The following is a 23,300-nucleotide window of genomic DNA, read 5'->3' on the forward strand; positions in this document are numbered from 1 at the left end:
TGTTTTTCTTCATTTCTTGTAGGTGCTATGTACATAACAATATATCTCCAAAAAGAATAAATAAAACTTTCCCTAAAATAAAATATAAGAAAAGGAAAACAATTTTGCGTACAACTGGAAAAGTCTCCAAAAAGTTAATAGCACTAAAAACTAAAAAGTGTACTCTGACCTTTTTCATTATAAATTTGAACAATCCAAGTTTAATGAATTCTGTTTTAGTTGGACAACTTTGTTGATGTAGAAATACAAGACTCAAAAATAACAAAAATTGAGCAATTTAAAAGGCTCCTCCTAACATAATTAAATAGTATATAAATAGAAAACTATGCTGCTGGCAGTAAAATTACCCTTGTTTTAAATATTATACACAATTGAGGTAGGAATGCTTAATCAAATGTATACCACAGCCTTCATATGGCAAGATTTTAATTGGCAAGGTCATCTGTATTTCTTGATCTGATACGAAAGCAACTTTATTCACAAGCTATCTACAAAAGAAGGCACTGCTCTAAGAATTCATTGTATGAGATTTTCCCATCCATGTTGGTGTCAAACTCTGACATGAGGTGGTAGGTGTTGCCCTCCGTGGAGCTTATGCCAAAGTCTGTGAGGATACGACGGAGTTCTGAGGAATCAACATACCCATCCGAGTTCACATCCAGCGCCTTGAAGGCCTGTCGCACACTCTTCCATCTTGCCAAGACCTTGAAAAGAAAATGAAGGGAAACAATAAATCTTTAGGAGAAAACACTTCAGCTCTGGCCGTACGTGGAAAGGTCTGTGAGCAAACAGGAGATGGTTGTGGGTTTCCCCCGCACTCTGTCCGGTTTCCTCCCACCATAATGTTGGCCGAGGTTGAAAAAGTGAAATATTCTTAAGTAAAGCGTAAAACACCAAACAAATAAATATATAAGGAAACACTTCGGTCAGTAAATTGCAATGGAAAATTCTTTACATCCAACTGATGACATGACATCGTCACAAAATAAAAATACTGGCACCTGCTTGAGAGTAAAGAAACAGATCCGATGAAAAGTGACAAACAGAAAAAAAGTAAATTTTTTTTGTTATTGCTGAAACACACATTGGTGAATACAGTTTTTTTTTTATTTATTTATTTATTTATTTACTTGATGGTTGTTTTATGCTATACTCATATTGCACAGTGAAGGAACATTTTTCGAGTGAGAGGTGAAAATGACAACCCACGAGACGCGAAGCGTCAAGTTATCATTTCCACCTTTCACAAGAAAAGTATTTATGATATTTAACCTCCACTGTGCAATATTCTATTTATTATTTATATTTTGACAACATCATGATTTTGTGTATATGAACAAGTTTAAGCAATGTTTTTAGCTGTAGGCCTTCACAGACTTGTGTATATAGCTTGACATCTTGCATGACATTGTGTCTTGTTGCGTGAGGTAAGACGTCATTATGACGTCATTCTGCTAAGCTTGAATTGGAAAAAATGTTTCTTTGTGACATCATGGCGTCGGGGTGTGTAACAACAAAAGTGATATTTAACCCTAGCCAGTGAGATATCACTTTCATCAGTGACGGAAATCCTGACATTTCACCTTTATATAAATAATAAAGTTTCTTATATATTTATTTATTTGATTGGTGCTTCACACCGTACTCGAGAATATTTCACTTACATGACGGTGGCCAGCATTATGTTGGGAGGAAACCCACCAGAGGGGAGCAAGCCAGCAGGAGCTGGACTGGAACTCATAGCAACCATACAGTTTTTTAGTTACAGCATTATGACAATAAAATGATATCTTTAAACATGGCAGTTCCTGTCTCATCTTTATATAAAACCACTTATAGATTATCATGATTTTTGTCAAATTTGATCCCATATCCACCCACGAACTTCATTCAGAAGAATAACGATGACTGAATGGGTTGCTATACTGTAAATGCTGCCTAATGTTAAAATTAGTACGCTGACCCTACCATGCTGAAAGCGACAATTTAAGTAACGTCGTACCTTGGAATGCATACATTCAGAGTATATTTAGGCGGAGGATATTTTACTGATCGTACTGGAGAATCACATCATGTTAGTTATTGTTTTTCGTCTCACATTTGTCCATGTGCGCTTTATCTCTTCCAAGTTTATTACTTGTACCTCCGTCTTAAAACAAAACTTCCAAAACAGTGTAAATCTATGATCTGTGTTAATGTATGGGTAGATTTTGAATCAGGTTCTTTTTCAGAAAATATTAAGAAAACCCCACACTGAAGAATTTTTTAACCCACAGGCTCTTTGCATGTTATTCTTGGGCAAATCACACATGACTCCCTGCTTCCTATCTCTGCCCAACCTCTGTCTACTCACAGCATCCAAGCTCATTTCATATTTTTTCTTTGGACAGAAATTGTTACAAACAGCAAGTACTCAGGGCACAAGGTAAACGAAGGGAAAGTGATTTGACCACCTGGGAGCAAGCAGAATGTAAATCATGTCCATTTGGATGTGAGGGCTAAGCAGAATCTAATGAAAAGATTTGAATAAAGACTAACCTGTTTCTGAAACTGCAACAAACACTTCTGCACGGGCTCCCTGAAATCTCCAGCGGGAGCTGTTTGTGGCTGTAACATATCACACAAAACAAGAGCATTAACATGATAGGCCTAGATTGATTTGATTTTGAGTGATTGGTGTTTTACGCCATACTTAAGAATATTTCACTTATACCACAGCCACCAGAATTATGGTGGGAGAAACCCAAGCAGAGCCTGTTGGAAACCTAACCATCTGCAGGTTGCTGACAGACCTTCCCACGTACTGATAAGCCTTGATGGGCATTGAATAATTCAACACATTTTAAGTCAAGTTGTTGTTGTTTTTTGGGGGGAGAGGGGGGGGGGAGGGTGTATGTTAACAAGTAAAGCTTCTACTCAAAACTTCTTGAAGCCTCACAAGTCACCTTTATACATGATTATGTAACATGGACAATACTGGCTGTACTGCTTCCTTCAAAGGTTGTCCACAAATGTAAAGTTGCAAAATCAAAGCTTGATTTCTTCAAATGGGAGCATTCACTGTGCCAGACAACTTCTTGGAATAAAATGAAGCAATTAATGTAACTACTTAAAATGACTTTCATCCTCTTACATATGATCTAAGCACCATTGTAACTAACATCCTCACCATAACAAATAGACTGGTAGGAAATTTGTTTTGAAAATATTCTGCCAAATGAACAACATGAAAAATGCACATTCACTGCCTACATGCCAATTTCAACTAAATACAACACCCACAACTGCAATCTGTGTACCTTCATTTGAACACTATTTATTGCTATGGTCCAACTTCCACCTGACACGTTGCATCCTGTCCTGTTACAACTGTACTGCACAGTAAATTTATATCATTATTTATTTGGTGTAAACAGGGTGGGAGAAACCCACAACCATCCGCAGTTTGCTGGAAAATCTTCTCATGTACGACCCGAGAAGCCCACAAGAGCTGGGCTTGAACTCACAGCGATCACACTGGTGAGAGGCTCCTGGGTCATGCGTGACTTTGATGATGGATATGTATTGTTCTCCCTCTTAAAACATGCTCAAACGTGTGAACAGATACATCAGATCCCAGAGCTTCATGAGCCATGTATTTTGCAATATGGTGTAGTCTGCAATTGTGGCTACAGAGATCGGACTTAATTGTAATTAATGCATACTGATGAAATACTGTTCTGACAGCGAAAAACAAAAAATTTAAATCTTCAGAATATTTTCACGTACACATCTCCAAGATAAGAGGGAATTACAACAATCTCTTCCATTTTTATACAATGGATGTTATTCTACTTCTGTGTAACTGTCTTTCATGTAGGACTTGTCCATAAAACCAAATTATATTTTTTCTGTTCAGTTTATTTATTCACCTCACAATTAAATGATTGCCTGAATAGATATATGGTTTAACACCAGATTGGCAATACTGCCGCCATCTCTTGGTGAGAATGTGTCTAAATTATGAGACAGTAAATGGTTTTTGATGTCATGACAGCAAACAGACGGACAATTTTAAAAACAGCTAAAGAACAAACCTCAGTTAAAACTCCAAAATCACAATATTTGCAAAATATATACAGCGGAAAATTGAATCAAGAAATATACGTAGAACTAATATTTCAAGATATATGCCCACTGCCTTTACATATTGCTAATGATTCAAATATAAGGTCAAATGTGTGGAACTTTTGCCAAACACAAGCAAAGTCCACAGTCTGCCTCATTGCCCAATAAAATCTATGTATTTTTCAACAAACAAGTTCAATGGCATATGTAAATCAACGTGGCAAATAGTTTTGTTAGTTACCCTAATGCTTCAACCTTCTCAAACACCAGTGCGATCAACATTTTGAAACATTCTGAGAAAACTATGAGGTGTAGAGAAATAATTTGCACCGTTTAATGAACTTTGCATCTAAAGTGACACACACAAAACAGTTTTAGCATCATTTTAATAATGACTGCATGCATGAATTTCTCTGAAAAAAGTGCCTTAGTGCTTGAAAAGATTGAAGAATTACAGTACACAGAATTTTGCAGTTACAAGTGTGGGTTACAAGGTGTCAGAATGTACCGAACCAGTGAGCACAACAGATGAAGTGGGTAGAGTAAGGTCATTAGAGGCACTGTTAAAAAAAATGGTCTTACAATCTTGTCTAGTCTTGTCAAGAAGCTTTGCCTTTAGACAATGAGGCTACTATACAGGTGGATTTAAATAATAAAAAAAAAGAGAAAAAGTGCCAGTTTCAAAATGATGGATGCAAATAGTGCAGTGGAAAAAAGATTTACTATACCAGTGACACATGATACCCGTAGTCAAAATAATAAACTGAAAGCATCAGAAGAACAATGTTTTCTACATGCACATAGGGAAGAGAAAGAATAAGCATGTGGAGAAATATTCACCATGAACATATAAATAAAATATAAATTAAAAAGGAAACAAGAACATCTGACTGAAAAATACCTTTTGATGCAGTTTTTTTGCCCTTTATTTAACTTATTGGTGTTTAACGCAATATTCATCAAACTTTTGACTTCTACAACAGTGGATATAGGTGTTAGAAACAATAACTGCCTTTTTTGTGCTATTTTTATGATTAGCTGAGCCATAACATCATAAAACTGAAATTAAAATGTTGATTACAGTAGACATATAGCTTACCCGTGAGCATCTGCTACCTGATGGTGACAGTCCTGAGCCAAACCGTCTGCTCTGTTTGCACTGCATCATGAAATCCATGTAAGCAAACCTGAAGTTATCAAACAGGCAGGTTCAATGAAAAATGAAAAGACATTGAAGGGAGTCTATGAGTCTACAACCTGATCATATGCATATACATGTTTAGATGCAAAAAATTTTGACCGCGTGTGTACATAAAATAATTAAGTCAGTGTATCAAAGGAATCTTTAACTTTCACATTTTTATTTGATTTTTTTTGCAAATTTTTTGCAAGTTTTTCGAAAACATATTCCTGTGATCTCTTTTCTGGCAGTCACTAGATCTACCTCTGATATATACAGTCTGTGATATTTAAAGTTGGATTAGTAATCTTCATTGTGTACAGCTGTATGCATTGTGATAGACAGAAATGTAAGCCCCAAGTTACACAAAGACTAACCTGCCATTCTTCTTCGTGTCATATTTTTGAAGAATTCCTGTTACTTCATCTGCAGTCAACTTGTCTGTAATCTTGCTCAACAATATCTGGGTGATAAAACCAAAAAACTCATTGAAACTTGCCAAGAAATCAGAATTTTCAGTTCAGTTGAGTCAAAAATTAAGTTTTCCAGATAACAAGGGTAAGGAGGAATGCCGGGAATATTTCAATACAGGGCATAAGTGATGTTGGCTTAGGGAATAACCAGGCTTGAGTTCAATAAAGATTACCTTCATCTCCGCTACAGGAATAGTGGCAAAGCCATTAGCATCCAGCTGTCTGTATCTTTTCTTCAGAAAATCCCAGTTGTCAATTACCTGTGAATAAAATTGAACTGTGAATACCTCCTGTCTCGTAACTCTAGAAATCATAGGAAATGTGTTCAATTGATTGGGATTTTTTTTTTGTTTCTTTTTAATGCCACACTCAGGAATTTTTCACTTGTACCTCTGTTTTTGGTTGTATGGGTTGAGGATATTGGAGTGCTCCAACATACATCGCTGCTCTTCACCTAACAAAAATGCCTTTTGACAGACCTGAGGCCATCCCACCAAGCCGGACTTAATTAGCTAGTGGCTAATCAGCCGTGGCCAGACCAGGGCTTCAATGGAATTAATCAGCAAGGGGTGTTTGCAGCAACTGGCACTTTGCACCATGATCTTAGCAGCTATCACAATCTTATGAACAAAATGACAAATATACTACAATTGTTCTAAATATTTGCCCACAATAGTGCATTTTTACAACTGCAGAATAAAATATTACTTTTGGTGCTTAGACTTGCATTTATTTTCAGCAGGATACCACCCAGCCTTTGAAACAAGTCTCAAGAAATCAACAGAAATTCCAGATTAAATCAGACAAAATCAGTAATACATACATATTTTACCATGAGCATGGACGAAATTTTAAGTCGAATACAGAATTCAAAGAATTCAGTCCTGTTGACTTTTTTTTAATATCCAGTTGATTTATTTGTTCTATAAGCAGTACAAAATATTCCCTGCTCCAATCCTGTGTAAATATCACAATTAAGAAAGAATGAATGAATATGGCTTAACACCACCTTGGCAATATTTAAACCATATGATGGCGACAGAATGAGATAAACATCAATGAATTAATCATCAAATGACAAATTAACTTGTTAATGGCACATATAAGAGTAAACCAGTTAAAACAGTAAGTCATCACTTACCTGGCCCTCAATTTTTCTCACTGCCTCCTCCACTTGTGTTTTGTCATATGTTAGCTTACGCTCGACATCTCTCACAGTTTCCACCTTCAAATCTGTCCTTGCTCTTCGCACCTTGCGTATGTCCTCATGTCCTAGTGAGATTTTCTGTGTCTTTTCTGGCACAAAGGTTTTAGCTCTTTTGATGACTGGCATGATGTCTTTTGCAACTACAAAAATACACAAAATTTAAATATAAAATTTAACAAGCAAAAACAATATTTTGGTAGCACTTCATCCTAATTTAACTAATTTAAGTTGTCCTTTGGTCAGTATTCACATGTTGTGAGATTTCACATGACTTGGAAAAACTATACGACCCTTCCCGCATTTCAAATTAATTGTTCTATACCATTGTATCTACAACGATGTACATGTATGATTATAATATTATCTGAAATAAAATTAAAACAGCTGACAAGTATAAATCACAGTATGAATAGGTAGGATTTCAAATGGTTTTCATGACATTTTTTCACATTTTTAAAAGGGTATGAAATACCCACTAAATATTGAGGTGCGACTATCTAAACCATATAGAACAAACTGAAGCAAAGTGACATCACAGATTCTTTGTACCTACTAAACCTGCTCTAACTGCTACACTCAAAATGACTATGCATGCAGTACTACCTCTACACACATATGTAATGTGAACAGATTAACATTTTTAAAAGACTAAAAAAGTCTGTGACCTCATTATGCCGTAGCCCATTCAATATGACCCCAAAAGTCTAGTGCAGAACCTCAATTTTTGTTAGCATTTAATTCCCTATAAAAAATGTCACAGAAAGTTTTTTTTTACATTTGGAATATTTGATGCATGAAATGAACTTTCAGGTGAGGCATATTTTGTTTAAAAGTGTCCTTTTCTTCTAACCGAAACAACAACAAAGTGCTAAGTTGCTGGGAGGATAGAATGGTGAGTTTGTCCATGACACCCCCCTTACCTTCTGTTTTGCTGTGCTGGTTAGGGCGGGATACATAACCCTGCTTCATGTAGTGTGCCAGGAGCTGAGTGTACCCAATGGAATCTTCAGGTCTGACACCCAGACTGGACCACAGTAAGAGAAGCTCTTCTGGGTGCAGATTTATCCCACACCTACGACAACAAAATGATAAAGGAATGCCTATACAAAATCACTTCCACAATATCAAAAACAGGTTTCTTTACATCAAAACAGCACAAAGCCACAGACCATGTTTAACTTCTCCTCACCCCATAAAGAAAAAGGGAACAGATACCTAACCCAAGAAGTGATGATGGGAACATTTTGGGTTTACTAATCAAAACCACAATCTGACAATTCTCACTGCTTGGAGTAAAGTTTATGGTAGTTAATTCATCTAATTGGTGTTTTATCATTACATAGGTGGAAATAAACGAGCAAAGCCCTGTACAACCCTTACGCCAGTGGACCCCAACACGCACACCTTACACAATCGTGGACAAACCTCCTGTCAACAACCTCAGTCTATTGACCACAAATGAAACAAGCCCTTACAGCTTTAAAAATACAGGAAAAATACAACATACTTAATTACAGCAGTCATGAATGTTTACATACGATTTCATCAAGTCCTTAAATTGCAGCCTATTCACTTTCTCAATTTTTCTTCTGTCCATATGCTTGAAATTCTGAAAAGAAAAAAAAACATGCAATATTAAAATCTTTAACACATTTTTCACCTGAAATAAATCTACAGCTTTAATACAAAGTTTCAAAAATCATCTTTTCCGGCTTGAATAACTAGTCAGCATTAAATACCACAATGACCTGCAATTTCTTTCATTTCACCTCAAAAAGAAAAATCCAAGATTCCTGAAATACGTCAAAGCTGCAACAATTTTATTTAAATTGTTCAAAATACCTTGTCAAATATATGGAGCTTCCGTTTCAACATTTCTCCTATTTTCGACTCTAGCTGTAAACAAAAAAAAAAAAGAGAATAAGACAGAAAATAATAATAATAACATAGTTTATATATTTTAAACACATATGTATTATCTATGCATTCAGAAGGGTACATGGGGATTTAAATCCTAAGTGAAATTTCAAAATTTTACACCCAGGGTTTAAATCCCTACATATCCTTCTCAACTTGCAGAAAGCAATTCTTGCACATATGCAGAGTTGAGCTAACATAAATCATGCAAGCCTTACTGACTGAAGACAGTGCTGGTTTGATGGTGTGGCATCACAATGACTTCACAGAGTCACAAGGAAAGGAATAAAAAAGCCGCCCATACGGGTATATAAATCACATCATAAGTAAGTGTATGTCGATATTTTAACCTGTCTGATCAGCCAGTGGCAATGGAGAATCACTAATGATTTACATATTAAACGAAAAAGATCTAAGAGCATTAAAGGAGAAGAAAATTTAAATATCAAACAAACACCACTGAAAAGAGTATGCATTTCCTCGCAGGTGCATGCCATAAAAAAATTCTACTATGTTCCTCGAGATAATAAATTATAAATAAAGTCAGCGCCAAAATCCGATGTGGGCAACTCCATTTTGCCTAAGAACTAGTCCTGAAGTCTTCTGTGCTAGGAGGAGAATTGTTGTCTGAAACCGCTGAAGTGCAGTTCGTACATTTCCGGAAGAACTCCTCTTCCCAGAAGGTATCAAACAGGAGGAAGCGCATGGTATAGTTCATTTTCCACTTGACGATCGGGAAACCGGAATGTTTGACGTAGTGTCTGAGTTTAAATGAACTAGCCGGCAGTTTTACCGACTCTCATTGGTTGAGAAGCAACACACCCCCAGCATAAATTACGGGGTGTTACAGATGGACGACACGATGGACTCAGTGATTTATGCCAGCTTTGCCGTTTTCAGGCTTAACGTGTATGCAAAAAAATATCAAAAATCAAAAAATATTTCAGTATTTGCTATTGTATTATAAACACTTCTTGTTTTTTTAAAGACATCTTTTTTTACCTCTTCAACAGCAGCCACGTTTTCACGTTGCTGTTTTACATCCACTATTGTTTTTTCACCCTCTTCTTCAGCCACCAAGGAGGTATTTGACGCTTGCTTCAGTACTGGCGATCTGCCCGACTCTAGCTTTTTGTTCCATTCCTTGGCACTGGGTAAACAGAACAGAGAAGGAGAAATAAAGATCTAGGTATAAATCATAACACCAAAAACATGTTTACAAGACAAGACACTTTTGCAACATGAATTCCCCAGTCTTGATAACTACATGAAACTAGAATACAGATATCGAAAATACCTTACTTCCAGATCCCACAATTTCAACATGATCCTGTTTAAATTTGAAAGGTTTCAAATTGCCCTAATGTTCCTAATGTGAATACCATGCAACTAAATGTTGACAAGTTATGACTACAGGTACAACATCACACCGAGAAATAGCTACGCAACATTATGAAATGTGTCATCAGCATAATCTGTTGGCTAAATGTACATACATGAATAAGTACCAGGATGGAAGCACTTTGTAAATATTAAACTAAGGATGTACAATAGGAAATAAAATCAGATCTGTAGATCGCAAAGTACATCAAGGGGGATAACTATGTCAAAATTCAACATGATTTCCACATGCTACAACTGTGTCTGCAGCATCAAAATTTTAGCTCATAGTGCAGGAAGATACATTTCCGTTGAGAGTGATTCTGGAGACGATATTGCTTTATTAGTCCATGGTCCTGTAACTCACTTTGACGTGAAGGCCTGTAGAAGTCTGTGGTAAGGCACAAGCCCCTCCTCCTGCTGCCCGATGTCTTTCACAAGCTGGCTGAATTGTTTGTGAGAGAGCTGGTAGCCCAGGAACTTGTCAAGGACATCACACAGCTCGTACTGGGTGATTACATTCACATCATGAACGTCGTACTTCCTGGATAACAAAGTATGAAACCGGCCAGGATTAGAACCTTAGGGAGGAGACAAAATATAGGAAATCATGGCCGTCCCAGCACTTTTATTTATGAACAACACAAACTAAGCTCTGAAAACTGGAATTCTGGTACTCTTCACTTCGGCTGCACAATATAATGCGCAAACATAAAATTCAACCATGCCAATTTGAATATTCAGAGTTTTGTTTTTGTTGTTCTACTGAAAAAGAAGTCTGTCTTCAACACTGTTTTATCCTGCAGAGCCACATGGGTGTGAGATTGGGTGTTTAAAAGACTGATCAAATAATCAATAATTTATTTATTTATTTATTTGATTGGTGTTTTGCGCCGTACTCAAGAATAATCAATAAGAAAACAACCGTATAGCTCTACCCTAGTAGTGCTGTCTCTACCATCATTCACCAATCCTGACACTGCAATGGGTTGGTGTACGCTGTCACTGTTAATCTTATCGATCAGATATTGAGGGAGCTTTGATGATAATATAATTGTTACATCAACCTGTTTACCACTAAATCCTACTCAGTGGGAAGTAGGTCTTGGCAGAATGGATAGGTCACTTGTCTTTCAATCAGGACACACAAGGTGTGGGTTCAATCCCAACCTTGGAAAGGACATTTCTGGATCATCTTCTCTCAGTCTTGGTGACAATAAGGGGCCAACATAGGTCGTGTGACCTTTTGTACAGTCTAACGTTCATTTATACATCACATGCCGCAAACTTTTCCTCCGACCACAAAACTTTTTGAGAATACCATTTAACAACAATCAAATGATTACAATAAATAAATTCCCTACCCCAAGAAAACAAAGCGAATATGTAATAGCCATGGGTACACAGAATCTGCTGTGTGAGATAGTCAGGTGGAGCTGCATTAAAACTGGGGCTCAATCCTCATGCATGTTAGAAAGTGGGCCGTTGTTGCCTTTTGTATGTAAGAATGTATGTACCTTCACTTTTCAGACTACATGACACTTTCCTTATATACTGATATATTTTTGGATTGGACTCTGAAGTACATGAGTTCTATATATTGTTGTCTCTGTGAAGGTTTCATTGTAAATTGACCAAGCTACCTTCAATAAATAAAGATGATATTATAAAGTACTGACAGGCTGGCAGTATAGCCTACAGTAACCTGAAAGGTTTGGCTGGCTGATTAATTGGCCCTTAGCACTGAATGCTCCACAATTTTCACTTATACAATCATGATCGGGGTTTATTTGTGGATGAAATTAGAGGGCCTGGAATAAACCGCCGATCCTCCATAGATACTGGAAAAACCTCTTTGATATAAAGCCCACACAGCAGGAGCTTTAACCTGAAAGGGTTGTCATATGGTGTCCAGCTGAACTTACCTGAGCATCCTGACGAAGCGTATGAACTCTCCGTGGAGGAAGAGCACCAGCTGAACCTCCAAGTCCTCTGCAGACAACTCCTGGCATGATGAACTTTCTTCAGGTATTCCATTCTGAAATCTGCAAAATAGAAACACATTTTTTTTTCATTTTATTCATTTCATCATAGGTAGTAATACAACAATAAAACATAGATATATGAGTACTGGTAAAAACAAAAAAACCCATTCATATAATAGACAGTGTACAACAGTGATATGATACATACAGTAAATCACACAATATTTTCACGGACTAATCACCCTTTTGTACAACAGTTGGTAAATGACTCAGGTTCATATCTACAGTCATATTTTAGTTCTGTAAAATGTTTACACTCCCAAACTGATGAGTGTTCAAACTATTTAAGGTGTATTAGTAACAGCAAATGAACTGAACAAAAAAAAGTTTTGATACAAATTTTTTTCCCTCAGATTCTTAGTGGCTCTCAGAAAGCATCACAATGAATTGCATTATATAAAATTTCTTGGAAAATTTCTTGCATGGTCACAATGTTTTATTCTGTAAGGTTTGGGATCAAAACCTACAATATTTTTCTAGACATGACCTGCAGATACAGGAGGCTGATTTGCAAGTGAGAAATTCCATAAAATTATAAGTGATTTAATTAATATTAGTGAAATACATAAATTGCTGGCCTGTTAATAACAAGAATATGAAGAAATCACAATGATGTTTGTACCAGTACTTCTGCTTGATAACATAGATCCCTTCCACGAATGGTTGTCATTCCACAGTACACCCATACCTAAGAAAACAAGACTTCTGACAATACTTTATGACTCACTCAAAGTCAGTACTGAGACATCCTATTTTAAAGAGATGACAAAAGACATTTTAAACAAATAAAATGGATTTTGCATGGGCAGAAGCGACTAAAGTGCACATTTGTCTTTGAACAGAAGCTAAGACATTGAAAACAGGGTCCTACCTTTTACCAGTAATGATCTTGTGGGTGAGGCTGCCTTCACCTTTGCTCTGATATCTGCTCAAGAATTCAATGTAGTTCACTTCGCCCTTTATGAGCTGCAGATTACACCTGTGAGGCACAATGGATGATGAAACATACCAGTGAGTAACTCTGATACGATATTTTAATTTCACATTCAATTAAAATGTTTTAATATGCATATATATGCTGAGGGCTTAAATATGGTGGACCCAGTGATACCACCAGTGATACCACCAGTGATACCACCAGTGATACAACCAGTGATACCACCAGTGATACAACCAGTGATACCACCAGTGTATAAGAGATAGAAAAATTGTATGACAGATACTCAAATTCTATTGTAATTCTATTTTATGTATGAACATTTTTTTAACAAAGAGCAATGAAATATAACAGAACCAGTTAAAGCATAAAAAATGTGTATGAGAGAGACTCAAACTCACTGGTAATTCTATTTCTTCTGTACATGTTTATCATGCTGAGTACAGCAATATCATACAATTAATGAAAGCTGATTTTATAAGAGAGATTCTTACTACAATCTATATTCAAATCCAAAAATTATGGATTCAAACTCAAAATATGTCCCTGACTTCAGTAACTCAAAAGAAATGCATTGTGTGTTAAAAGTGGACTCATATTGTAAAAGATTAACACCGAAAGAGTCAAGACATCTGAACAAATATGTCACCAATATTTTTTGAAATGTGTGAACCGCTAAAACCATGGGGGGAAAAAACGACAGCCCCATAATTTGTCAAAGTGTTCAACGTCCTGACAAGTATCAGTAATCTAAAGCACACTTCAGGGAGTCTATTCCTTACCTCATAAAGAAAACATCCAGCTCAGTGAGTGGCACATTATACCCAAACTCCAGGAGGACCCGGCGAAAGTCTATCTTTGACACATAGCCTCTTTTCTTGTGATCAAACAGTTGGAATGCAGCCAGCATTAAGTTGTATGGTTCTTCAAACTAGAGAAATAAAATACCATTTATCTTTCCAATTACCAGGATGGACGACTGCTAATAAGCAAATGTTGTAACTAATGAGCAAAACATGCCAACATGTTCACTACTTCTTACATCTTAACCATAATACTCTCGAAGATTTGTTTCTGTCCTCAAATTTTATATTATGCACCCCTGCTTTCACTGTTCTTAAGGCCTATGTGACAATAATTCATCAAAAGCACTTATTCAGCTGTTTGCAAAGCCTCATTTTCATTGAAGACTACTTGTTTTGCACCAATATGCATACATATATGTGTGTGCCCAGTGGAAAAGCTTGTCAATAACCTGTCAAAGGTTAGTGGTTTTTACCCATCACACCCATAAAAACTGACTGTTATTGTGTACCAGAAAAATTCTTTAGCCTTCATGCTAAAAAAGAGACAATCAATAAAACCAAAATCAAATCATGTTATGCAAAACAATCTTGAATTTGCTTGAACAAACTATTCTGCACCAAAACACGCACAAACAGCCAAGTCTACTGATTTCAAGTTGCCTCGGGCCATGAATCCATTTCATTAAAACTTGCTAAACTCTGTAATATGAAACTATTATGCTTCCAAGTACATAAATCAATCCAAATTGTTGGAAGCTTCAAGCTTCTTTTTACAGTTGTTAAGAGGCAAAAGAAACAGTGATTTCAGTGCAAAAGTCTCACCCTAAAAATGAGACAGTCGAGGATGTTTTCCAGTCTAGGCTGTATTTTGGTTGAGGATGTGCGTTTGATCTGTTTCAAATACATCTCAGATTTTTTCCTCTGCACCTCCTCTGTGTCTACGGGTGACTTGTTCATCTTCTCGCTTCCACTCCCATCAGTTTTTTCCTCCTTTTCATCCTTCCATATGGCACTATTTGTCACCTCTAGCTGGACGGGACTACTTTTCGCAGATTTCTCTCTGGTTCTGCCCATACAGCTCTGAGCCCTCTGTTCTGGTTTTCCCTCACTACCCAGTCCCAGTATCTTTAACAGATGTCTTGTCTTGATAGCACCTACGCCTTCCCAATCAAACCTGTACAGAAAGCACTACCATGACACATTAAGGTAACACACATGCTTTGCTAATAGTACCCAGATATATCCAAAATATGAGATTAGAACCAGTGATTTTCAGTCTACCTTTCATGGATTTGTTGAAGTTAATGCTGGTTTTACCATTGCAAATTGAGTTTTCAATTCAATGGTAAAACCAGTATTAAGATCAAATATCAACTGACTACATACACCAGAGGTTAGTCCCATTATTATCCAGTTTAGCAAAACTTGCATACTTTCATGGAATTTTTTGAAATTCCAGAGTTCTTGAATGTTGTCATGATACACCATCATGTAATTTTGCAACATTTCTCCCCCTTTTTATGTAACATTTTTTCCCTTGTGTGGTTTACAGGACCTATAAAGTTACAATGGAAAGGTGTAACACTGCTTGAAGAGTTCTCCCTCAGCTGGTATCTTTTACGACAGGGGCTTTTTCCAGCTGACCAATCAGACCTGCATCTATACACGTAATGCACAAGAATGAGCAAGAAATTTTTGGCCACGTTTTTACTGTATGCATTTGAACATAAATGAACATCAAAGGCATGTGACAAAAGAAAAGGCTTTCAATTAAATTTAACTTAGAACAAACTTAAATCTATTCCATTATGATTTAAATTTCCAGCTGCACTGTAGAATCGGCACCTGGGATGTACACACAAACAAACAAAAATATACATATATATATATATATATATACACATGTAGATGTAAATATATAAACTCAGCCAACCTGTCCCAGACTTTATGGAACTCCTCATTGGTCATCCTGAGTCCCAGGAGGGCCATGGCTTCACGTAGCTGTGGGGGAATGACCTTACCACCCCTCCTAAAGCAAGCTCCTGGTAGATACATGGTCAGATCAAAATTCCTGAAACAGCAAAACACATAATTTACCATCTCTTCTAATTTATTCATTTATTTGATTGGTGTTTTACTCCCTACTCAAGAATATTTCACTTATACAACTGCAGCCAGCATTATGGTGTGAGGTAACCGACCAGAATCCAGGAGGAACCCACGACAATCCGCATGTTGCTGGCAGACCTTCTCACATATGGTTGGAGAGGAAGCCAGCTGGACTGAAACTCATAGCGAAAGCATTGGTAAGAGGCTCCTGGGTGATTGCACCTCGCCATCTCTTCTAAAGCAATGCTACAGGACAATACATGGTCAGGTCAAAATCCCTAAAATAAAATACAAACTTCAATAGCACTGGAATACAAAACAGCAAATAAAAAGCTAAATTTGATAACACAGACATTGTGTTAATAACAATGAAATAGTAAAGTGAGCTGTGTTTGTGAAAATGACAATGATACAGCATTAATAATCAAGGTATCTACAACAAAATTGCTGTTTGCATAATTGAGTTGTTTAACATATGACAAAAAACTTTGAAATTTGCTTCAAAATGTAGAAACAGTGCTGGCATTGGTGAGATCTAGGCTCCTGGTTCATTGTGCTGCGTTAGAGCACTAACCACTGGGCCTTAGATGCCCCTCAAATCTTTTATTTAATCATTTATTTGATAGGTGCTTTATGCCGTACACAAGAATATTTCATGCATACAACGGCAGCCAGCATCATGGTGGGAGGAAACCAGTCAGGGCCCGTGGAAAACCCACGTCTATAAGCAGGTTGCAGGCAGACTTTCCCACATAAGGCTGGAGAGGAAGCCAACATGAGCAGGACTTGAACTCACAGCGCTAACATTTTTCAGGTGTTAAACATCTTAATTCATTCATCGATCAATCCATGACTGTAGCCTCTCAGACAAAATGTGGTAAGCAGCCATCAGCATTAAAACTGAGCTAAAGGATCATGCAACAAGAAATGTAACCAGTTTGTAAGAAACTTGGCAACCAGTGAGCTCATGTATAAAAGAACATGGCGTTGACAGATGCCTGACTCAAAAAGATGAACAGGAGAAGGAAAAAAAATTAGACATAACTAGCCTGAATGACATTACTGTATCATATTTTATGACCAACCCAGTCAGAGATCACAATACACAGCTTTCGACCTACGCCAGTATGACAACATCACATTGCAAAGGGACCTCACTCTCTTGTTGTGACATCATACCTCGAAACATGTGTAGTATATAAAACATGTCAGTCTGAATGGCTTTTCCCTGGCAGAACTTTTACAGTTTAAATTTAAATCGAGGCTCTCGAGAGTAAAATACTGTCATACTTTTCTCTGGCTTTCTGCTTGAAGGCAGAGAAGCTAAATGTGCCAGACTGGTAAGTGGTGTCTCTCGTCCAGAAGTCAATATTCCTCAGGTGTTCTTCTGGATAACTCTTCTTTTCCATAGATGCTTTCTGGTATGGGCTCATCCACTCCATCTTTGTACTATTCTGTAACACAGATGTAGCCCAGTGTATGTAGTACACCATCACTGCTTTCAAAAATAATGTAGAATTAATTAATTTACTAATTAGATACTTCTGACTTCATATCACCTAGTTATTCTTGAATAGTAAAGACCATAACATCACAGTAATCACAGATGTAACTGGCGCATTTGCAGCAAGCAAAACATCACTTACTGCCATTTTCAATTCGAGTCAGTTGCCCTCAGTGTCATCTGAAAAAAAAGACTCATGGCATAACTGGGTTGAAAACAAGGAGATGTACATCATCTAAAGGGCGACTGATTTTTAATTTGTGTGTTAATAATGAACAGAAAGGAACTGTTAACTGCAATGTTATGGTCCTTATTATTTCTGCATAATGAGGCGATATGAATTCAAAATCACTATAAGATCACAGGACACCTCTTTTTGTAGCATACAACATTGGGACTTTGTGGACGGCACAGTCGACAGGACAAAGTTCCAGCTTAGTGAATGCAACGATTCAGAGTAGTTAATGAGGAAGCTCAGCTGGGAACATTGTCAACTGATCTCAGAGATAGGACAAAACTCATGACCATCTGCTCGTTGTTAGCAAACCTTTCCACATAAGACCAGAAAGAAAAAAAATAGAATATACATTTGCCATAAAGACAGTGATCCAGTCTTTCAGTTTACACAATGGTTTTTCTAATTTACAATTTAATAAACACATTTGTGTCCACAATGTGCTATCAAATTTTAATATCACAATATACATGTATACTTATTTCATTAATGTTTTATGCTTTACCCAAGAATATTTCACTTGGAGAGCTGGGCATATTCTTGAGCATAAGCTGGACTTGAACTCAGACCAAATGCATTCGTAATATCACAATATAAAGCACCATTAAACACAGACAATCAATGTTTCATACCTCATTTTCTTGAAAACATGCTACAAAAGTGTCAAATGGAATAGTTGCCATATTGTCCAATCCATGTCTGAAAATAAAAAGACTTTAACACATCATGACTGAAATATACCACAATGGAGTATTGTTGTATGTACTATAAAAACCAACAGGTAACACATGTATACATTTTGAATTTTTTTCACCATCAATATTTTATTTGACTACAGTGTTTCGTAAAACCACAGGCAAAAGTTTCTCTCAATTTGAAAAACCTCCACACAACTACATATACAAATAATAAGTTTATTTCAAAATGTCTACATTGGAAAAAATGACTGAGGTGACAGGCCTGCAAATGAGGGGTCAACGAATGTGGTCTATGCACTGAATAATGGCAACAAAGCACTGAATAATGGCAACAAAGCACTGTAAGTGCACTGCATATTAATATCACAAATTACACAGTTTTCAAGAATTTTATACAACAAACCACACACCTCTTCAGAAATTTATTGAACTGATATCCATCAATATATCCAAGCATGGCAAACATGATGTGACGTAGAGCTTCCCTGAAAACAGAAAAAAGTGACAATATCACCAACTATCTTGAGACATTTTCACAGTATCACACTTGACAGCATACCGAAAAATGTATTGGGACTTAAACATTAACATGGGACATTAAAATGCATATGAACTTTACACTTTCTGATGTATATATGAAGAGAGCACACAGGTCATGGGCTAATTGTTTAAAAGAGTATTAAAGCTCAGCCAGGCTTAAAATCTTAATGCCAATCTCGTCCAATTGCAAAGTAAATGGCACTTCAGTCTGGGCTAAAGTCGAAACTAGACATGTACAATACTCAGTCGCTACCAAGAATGGATTTAACACACACAATAATTTTTTTTTTGACTTATTCATTTATTTTCTCTTTTTGTTGTTGTTTGTGGAATGTATGAGTATCAGATACAACATTGCACTGAACATACCTAGAGACAATTCCTTGTCCACTAGAGTCATTGGCTCTGAATAGGTGACGGACACTGTAAAAACCTGTCTCGAGTTTCTCCAGCATCTGCATGTCCAACTGAAACACAAAACATTAGTTTACTCCACTGTTCTTTCACGCCATACTCAAGAAAACCAGTTGTTTGTTTTTAGAAGGAAATGGAGAGTGCCCAACATAAACCATAGACCTTTGGCAATAAACCAATGAACTTTTGCACACTTGATGTAAAGATAAATTATTGGTGTAAAACAAGCAGTTTCAAAAAACATTACAACCTACATTTAAAGTTGCTTGTCCACAATACTAACAAATGAGAACAAAACACGTTTGAATCTTATTTTAGCCCGTTAACAAGTCAGTTAACAAAATGCACAACGCAAGGAATGATCTACATTTGTATGCATATGAGATAAACTTTACACTTTCATTAATGATGACATTCATAACTAACCTCTTCCTGTTGATTTGGTGTCTTATTTCGAACCCTTTCATTCTTTTTGGGCCTCTTCACTGGCGGGGCATTTTTTGTAAATTCTGCAAAGAAAATCAACCACATGGTTGGATGTTTTTGTACATTTTCCAACAGTTCAGAGCTAAACATAGAGAAAAAAAAAGTATGTTTTCTGAACATACATGTCAAGACAAGGTCAGTACCAGAGATGAGCATGTTGAGTTTATGTTTGTGTTCCAAAGAACTTGACATTATAAAGTTGTGTAATTCGGCAGAAGGCAATGCTGTTTTATGAGTTACAAGATTTCCTTCCCTTTGCAGAGAGCTGGAAAAAATAAAGTATGAGGTCTGAGCATGTCAAAACAAGGTCAGTATCAGAGATGAGCAATGAGGTACAAGATTTGCTTCCCTTTGTGGAGGGCTGGAAAAAATAAAGTATGAGGTCTGAACATGTCAAGACAAGGTGAGTATCAGAGATGAGCAATGTGGTACAAGATTTGCTTCCCTTTGTAGAGGGCTGCAAAAAATAAAGTATGAGGTCTGAACATGTCAAAACAAGGTGAGTATCAGAGATGAGCAATGAGGCACAAGATTTGCTTCCCTTTGTGGAGGGCTGGAAAAAATAAAGTATGAGGTCTGAACACGTCAAGACAAGGTCAGCATCGGAGATGAGCAATGAGGTACAAGATTTGCTTCCCTTTGTTGAGGGCTGGAAAAAATAAAGCATGTGGTCTGAACATGTCAAGACAGAGTCAGTACCACAGACGAACAATGAGGTACAAGATTTTCTTCCCTTTGTGGAGGGGTGGAGAACCCCATAATAATATTGTCATATTTGCTAGTATAAGAGTGTTAAAAACTTTGTGAATACAGTTCTGCACATAAAATATTCTGTCTACTGTCCAGTTTATCAAATCCATATATTTCAAATACATCCTGCTGCAAGATTTTAAACATCTGCTTACCCATAGAAATTAGTCTGAAATGATGGGAGCAAAGTTCAGAAGAGAGAGTTGGAAATTTTCTTTTTCTGATCAGCATCTCTAAAGTCGTATACATTTAAAGTCATATACATTTATACAGTCTCAGTAAAACCACTATAATCATCTTGTTAGACAGAAAAATAGTAATATGAAAATCTGCATGTAAGCAGAAATGAAAGAATATGAACTGTGAAGAAGCAATATATTGTTCATACGCAAATAATCAACAAGAGCAATCAATAACCAACTTCCATCAGACCACACAAAAAAATATAATAATAATAATAATAATATAAAAAACACCTACAGGCCTGAGCTAACACCAAACAGGAGGGTTTTAAGCTCTAGAAGAAAGACTATGTTGGAATTTTCATGATGTCAAATATGCCTTAGTGGGCAACCTAACCTGCCTAAAAGATGTTGGTCCAAGCAGTGTACTCTTTTCTATGTTTTAGTAATCCCTCACTGTTTGTGTATAGTTATGCTAACAAAGCAAAGATGTAGCTCCCTAAAGTAAAACAGCAGAGAATAATATGTTTTTATAAATCTTGGAAGTGACTTGTTCAAGCAATGTTTCCCATTGTTTGTTTGCTTTTGGAATATTTGCTTTATGTACCCAAAATCCTCAACAAATTCCACAACTTTAGTACAATTTTAGATGCAATTTGCTTTCCTGTCAAATATTAGGCATTTTTTTAAATACTGTCAAGCAGATGTATAATTGTTGCTCAAACCGCTTGAACTAAAACTGGTAAATTTTCTTCTCCAACAATGTTGTTTCTTTTGTATAATATAATTTACATATTTTTGAGTTTCTTGGGACAGTTCATTTTTGGTCTTGTTTCACAGTGTAATCTTTGATTATGAACAACTGGGTATATATATCTTCTGCATGCAGAGGATGCAAGGTTCTCTTTTAGATAATGAATGAGGCATTGTATGCTAACGATAAACATCTAACAGAGATCCCCTCCCAAAACATAACCGGAGCCAAATGTGATCCATGAAAAGTGTTATCTCCTCTTTTAAGGATTGCTGATTATGAAAATGTCAGTTAGGAAATGGTTCAAAGGCTCTAAGTACGGATCAGAAAATACAAAGCACTTTGGAAAGGGGTCTCTGTTAGACGTATGCTCACAATAATTCATTGGGCTATATGTGTAGGTCAATCAGAGAGTTGGATTTCTTTAATTCATATCACAGGTGTTTCGCACAGTAATGAAGATTTGTTTTTACTTGCATGACAATGGTCAGGTGTATGAGTGGGGGAAACCTGAGGGCATGGCATACACTTCTGCCTTTGGCAAAGTATTTCCTGACTCACAGCAGTTGCTGAACCAGCAATTGTGCTGGATTCCAGCACGGAAAACCACTTCCCAATGTAAAGGGACATATGGTGATGTTTTGTCTTGAAGTGTGGACGATTTTAGTAAGGATACATGTAATTCAACCATTATCAACTTAATTACAGTTAAAAACATTTTTATCTTTTAGCTTCTATACTGAAATGTCACAGTGACATTGCAACAAATTCCACATTAATACCTTTATAGGCTAGCTGCCATACCGATTATTGAGACATCAATTTCTTTCAATTTAAAAATGTTAAAATTATGACAGCTCTGGAATTTAAATTTGTATTTATACCTGGAGGCCATTTTAAAATGTGTCCCAAGGAAGTGTTGTTATTTGAATCAAAATCTGTGGGTCCCCCAAAGCTGCCAGATTTGCCATTCACAACACTGGTAGCCGAACCTGACTGCTGTCCTGTTATCTTAAGCATCCGGTCCACCGAAAATCCGGAAAGTGGATGCTGGATAACAGGGTGGCACTTCTTAGGGACTGGTGTTGAACAGCGGGTTGAGCTTCGGGAGGCCATATTTGGACACACAACAACAGCGCCAACAAAGCTGCCTCTGTTACACACAACAATCTTTCTGATCTATGTAACAGCTGTACACGAGCTCACAACTAAATTGCTGTCCCATCTCCTAAACTTAGTGTGACGATTTAGTATTATCAACAACCAACATTAATCAACTCAGGAAATTTGCAACAGACCGTTGTCAAGCGTGGTGTTTTGCTCATACCCGCCGTCTGAAATGAATGCTGAACAAGCCGCAGCACGACAAACGGCCAAAATTTTGTTACGAGTAAGATTCGCTCAAATAATTTACAGACGTTGTCGTTTAGTGTGCTGCAGTCGGCGCTGTTGGCTGATTCAACGAACACTGACACAGTCTGTGCTTAAGTTGACTCTAGCATCTGTTCCTTGTTGTCTCCGTGTGGTGGCAGTGTCCGCCATTTGTACACACGTGTACATGGAAACCAGGCACGTG

General features: G+C 36.8%; 1 protein-coding gene across 2 annotated transcripts; it reads right to left on the reverse strand.

Moving 5' to 3' along the window:
- Positions 1-102: 102 nt before the first annotated feature.
- Positions 103-23,254, reverse strand: LOC135466528 (EF-hand calcium-binding domain-containing protein 6-like). 2 transcript variants are annotated; one of them, XM_064744071.1, is made up of 22 exons: positions 23,052-23,254; positions 19,979-20,061; positions 19,508-19,605; positions 19,009-19,083; positions 18,533-18,599; positions 17,452-17,615; positions 15,986-16,123; positions 14,875-15,226; positions 14,029-14,177; positions 13,181-13,288; positions 12,190-12,309; positions 10,632-10,808; positions 9,887-10,034; positions 8,810-8,863; positions 8,506-8,576; positions 7,888-8,039; positions 6,902-7,107; positions 5,934-6,020; positions 5,665-5,750; positions 5,207-5,294; positions 2,539-2,607; positions 103-704 (listed from the first exon to the last, which is right to left on the reverse strand). In XM_064744071.1, exons 3-22 carry the CDS (start codon positions 19,597-19,599, stop codon positions 489-491), a joined length of 2,619 nt encoding a protein of 872 aa, XP_064600141.1. In that variant the 5' UTR covers positions 19,600-19,605; positions 19,979-20,061; positions 23,052-23,254; the 3' UTR covers positions 103-488. The 2 variants fall into 2 exon arrangements, with proteins under 2 accessions (XP_064600141.1, XP_064600133.1); XM_064744063.1 differs by having other exon boundaries at positions 22,609-23,254.
- Between the last annotated feature and the right edge of the window lie 46 nt (positions 23,255-23,300).

Source organism: Liolophura sinensis, chromosome 1 (genome assembly GCF_032854445.1).
Source record: "Liolophura sinensis isolate JHLJ2023 chromosome 1, CUHK_Ljap_v2, whole genome shotgun sequence".
In the NCBI taxonomy this organism is placed as follows: Eukaryota; Metazoa; Mollusca; class Polyplacophora; order Chitonida; family Chitonidae; genus Liolophura; species Liolophura sinensis.